Below are 2813 nucleotides of genomic sequence, written 5' to 3'. Positions count from 1 at the left end.
TATTAATAGAAGTCAGCTTTATAGTTTAAAAAAAAAAAACCCTATAGTTCTACTAAGCTTCACTTGTACCACTATCCTACATTTTAAAGAGCAAAAGGATTTAATACGCTGTTGGGGGTGCCTGCCAAGACTTCAGGACTCCTCCTTGGCTTGAAGGTCCCTGGGCTGTTGTTTGAGGGTGGACCAGTCATTTGCTCAATAGAACCTATTTCTTATTATGCATATAGCGATCCACTGCTATATTTATTAACTGGATAACCAACAAGGACCTTCTAAATAGCACAGGGAACTCTGCTCAGTGTTATGTGGCAGCCTGGCTGGGAGGGGAGTTTGGGGGAGAATCCTTTCTTTCAGCATCCTTGTGACTTGTGTTTCCCTGGCTTCCTTTCTTTTCTTCAGAGTTTTCACTTCAGAAAAAGGGGAATCTTAAGAATAAACCATTTGGTTTATGTCTGTGGTCTCTCTGAATATAACTGCACCCTGCCCCTCCCCCTTTCTTTTGATCTTCGCTGCAAATGGAAAATTGCCCAGTCCTGACCCACCACTTCCCTCTCCTACTTCCTGGAAATGTCCTGGCTGCTTCACTTGCTCAGCACGTTTCAGATTCCACTTCGTCATTCATTGAGGAGGATGCCGCCCGGGGCCAGCCTCACTCTCTCATGGGCTCCACCCTCTCGGTTTTCAATAAAAGGCAGGCAGAGCCACTGGAGGAGCAGAGAGGCCAAACCAGAGACCAACAGCTTCCACGCTGAAACTTGAATCCTCTCGCTGCAACATGAAGGTCTCCGCTGCCCTCCTGTGCCTGCTACTCACAGTAGCTGCCTTCAGCACCGAGGTGCTCGCTCAGCCAGGTGAGCCCCCTTCTCCTTCGCTCTGAAGCTCACTGCCCCCTCTCTGGGTCATGCTGGGCCAGCAGAGCAGAAGGCTACCTGCACTCTCACTTTCACTACAAGATCAGGAAAGTCCAAGAGGCACAGGAGTGAGCTCGATCACACAGCTTCTCTTGGACGGTGCCTGGATGAGAATCCAGCTGTAGACCTCAAATCCAGCTCCTTCCAGGATTCCGGCTCTGGAAACCTGAGGCCAGTGCACTTACTGCCCTGGCTCCTTTCAGCAGCATTTGAGGACTGGGATATAAGGAGAGGGGGTCTCTGGCAGGGTATATCCAGATACTATGGAGGCCAGAGGAGAAGATCTGAAATCTGGACTCCAGAGACTCAGTTTTGCAGAGGCAGTGGGTATCAGGGAAACTCACAACCAAGCATCCATTTCTTCTTACCTAAAGGGGACCCTTAGCTAACTTTGATAACTTGGGTTATTTGCTCCTACTAACAGAATTTCCCCAAATTATCTAGTTTTAACAAAGCTCCCTTCCCTCAGTTCATTGTCAGTGGTACATGCCCATTTTAGGGCTTAGGAAACTGAGTCCGTCTGATATTGTAGCTCTGAAGCACAAGCTGAAACATTAGGATTTAAAGGGTTCTCCCTGCACACCTGACTCCCTTTTGCCTTCTCCTTACTTCTCTTTTCCGCTCTGATTGAGATCGGAAAGAACCTAGTCCATTCTAAAATGCTTTTTCTTTGTGGTTCTATTTCCAGATGCAATTAACTCCCAGGTCGCCTGCTGCTATACATTCAACAGTAAGAAGATCTCCATGCAGAGGCTGATGAACTACAGAAGAGTCACCAGCAGCAAGTGTCCCAAAGAGGCTGTGATGTAAGTTGAACACACCAGCCCTCCATGGTCCAGTTCTTCCTCAGGGTGCAAGGGGCAAGACTCACACAAACGTAACGTCAGAGAGTTACATGATCTAACCCAGTATCCAAAAGTGCCCCCCAGCGCCACGCTCCCTATGGGTGCTCATTCAGACCATCCTAGTCTCTTTAGCCTGAAGTCAGGATGGTTTCAACTGGGACATCTATATGATCAACTTGCCATGGGCTCCCTCCTTCCACCTGCTTTCCTCCTTGAATTCCCATGGCAGCATCAGGGCAAATGGGCCACATTTGTAGGCTGAGATTTCAATGGCACTCCATCTAACCTTATCCCCTCTCTCTCCTCCGCAGTTTCAAGACCGTCCTGGGCAAGGAGTTATGTGCAGACCCCAAGCAGAAATGGGTCCAGGACTCCATAAACTATCTCAACAAGAAAAACCAAACTCCAAAGCCTTGAGCACTCACTCCACAACCCAAGAATCTAAAGACAATTTGTGTTCTTCCGGCTTTCCCTAACTGCCCTCTGATATTACCTTATTATAATTTTAAAGAGTATGAACTTTATTGATGTGAAACATGATGCCTTAAGTAATGTTAATCTTATTTAAGTTATTGATGCTTTAAGTTTATCTTCCATGACTACTAGTGTTTTTTGTTTGTTTGTTTGTTTTTGGTTGTTCGTTTGTTTTCATGGAGATTTGGGCAAATTGCTTTCCTCTGTGAATCTCAGTTCTATCCCTGGGATGGTGGAAGTGTCCTCGCAAGAATGATTAATGCAAGAACTTTTGGTTTTATATTCTAAGTCATTGTTAAAACTGCTCTTGTGGAAATATATATTATGTAACTATTGAAAAAATACATATATATATATTTTTGTACAAAACCTGACTGTTGGCATTTTCTTGAAGGAAACTTAAAAAACTGAGTATAATCTTGGTTGATGGGGGAGGAGCAGGGTTTCAAAGTGTGGGGCTCATGTTTGGGAAGAATAAGAATGTGAACTGGCTGTGGTCTTTTTCACCAGGTGAGCTCATCTGAGTTCCTACATAAGAATTTTTAAGGCAGGACGCAATCAGGCATTTCATCATTACCACGCC

The 2813-nt window shown here is 45.4% G+C and overlaps 1 protein-coding gene across 1 annotated transcript; it reads left to right on the top strand.

The window, feature by feature from the left end:
• Positions 1-707: 707 nt before the first annotated feature.
• On the top strand, positions 708-2599 carry LOC133231811 (C-C motif chemokine 2). The gene is made up of 3 exons (XM_061390398.1): positions 708-851; positions 1600-1717; positions 2068-2599. Exons 1-3 carry the CDS (start codon positions 776-778, stop codon positions 2171-2173), a joined length of 300 nt encoding a protein of 99 aa, XP_061246382.1. The 5' UTR covers positions 708-775; the 3' UTR covers positions 2174-2599.
• Positions 2600-2813: the final 214 nt, after the last annotated feature.

This window comes from Bos javanicus, chromosome 19, assembly GCF_032452875.1.
Source record: "Bos javanicus breed banteng chromosome 19, ARS-OSU_banteng_1.0, whole genome shotgun sequence".
Lineage (NCBI taxonomy): Eukaryota > Metazoa > Chordata > Mammalia > Artiodactyla > Bovidae > Bos > Bos javanicus.
Note: the sequence above shows the minus strand (reverse complement) of the source record. Positions and strands in the feature narration are given on the sequence as shown.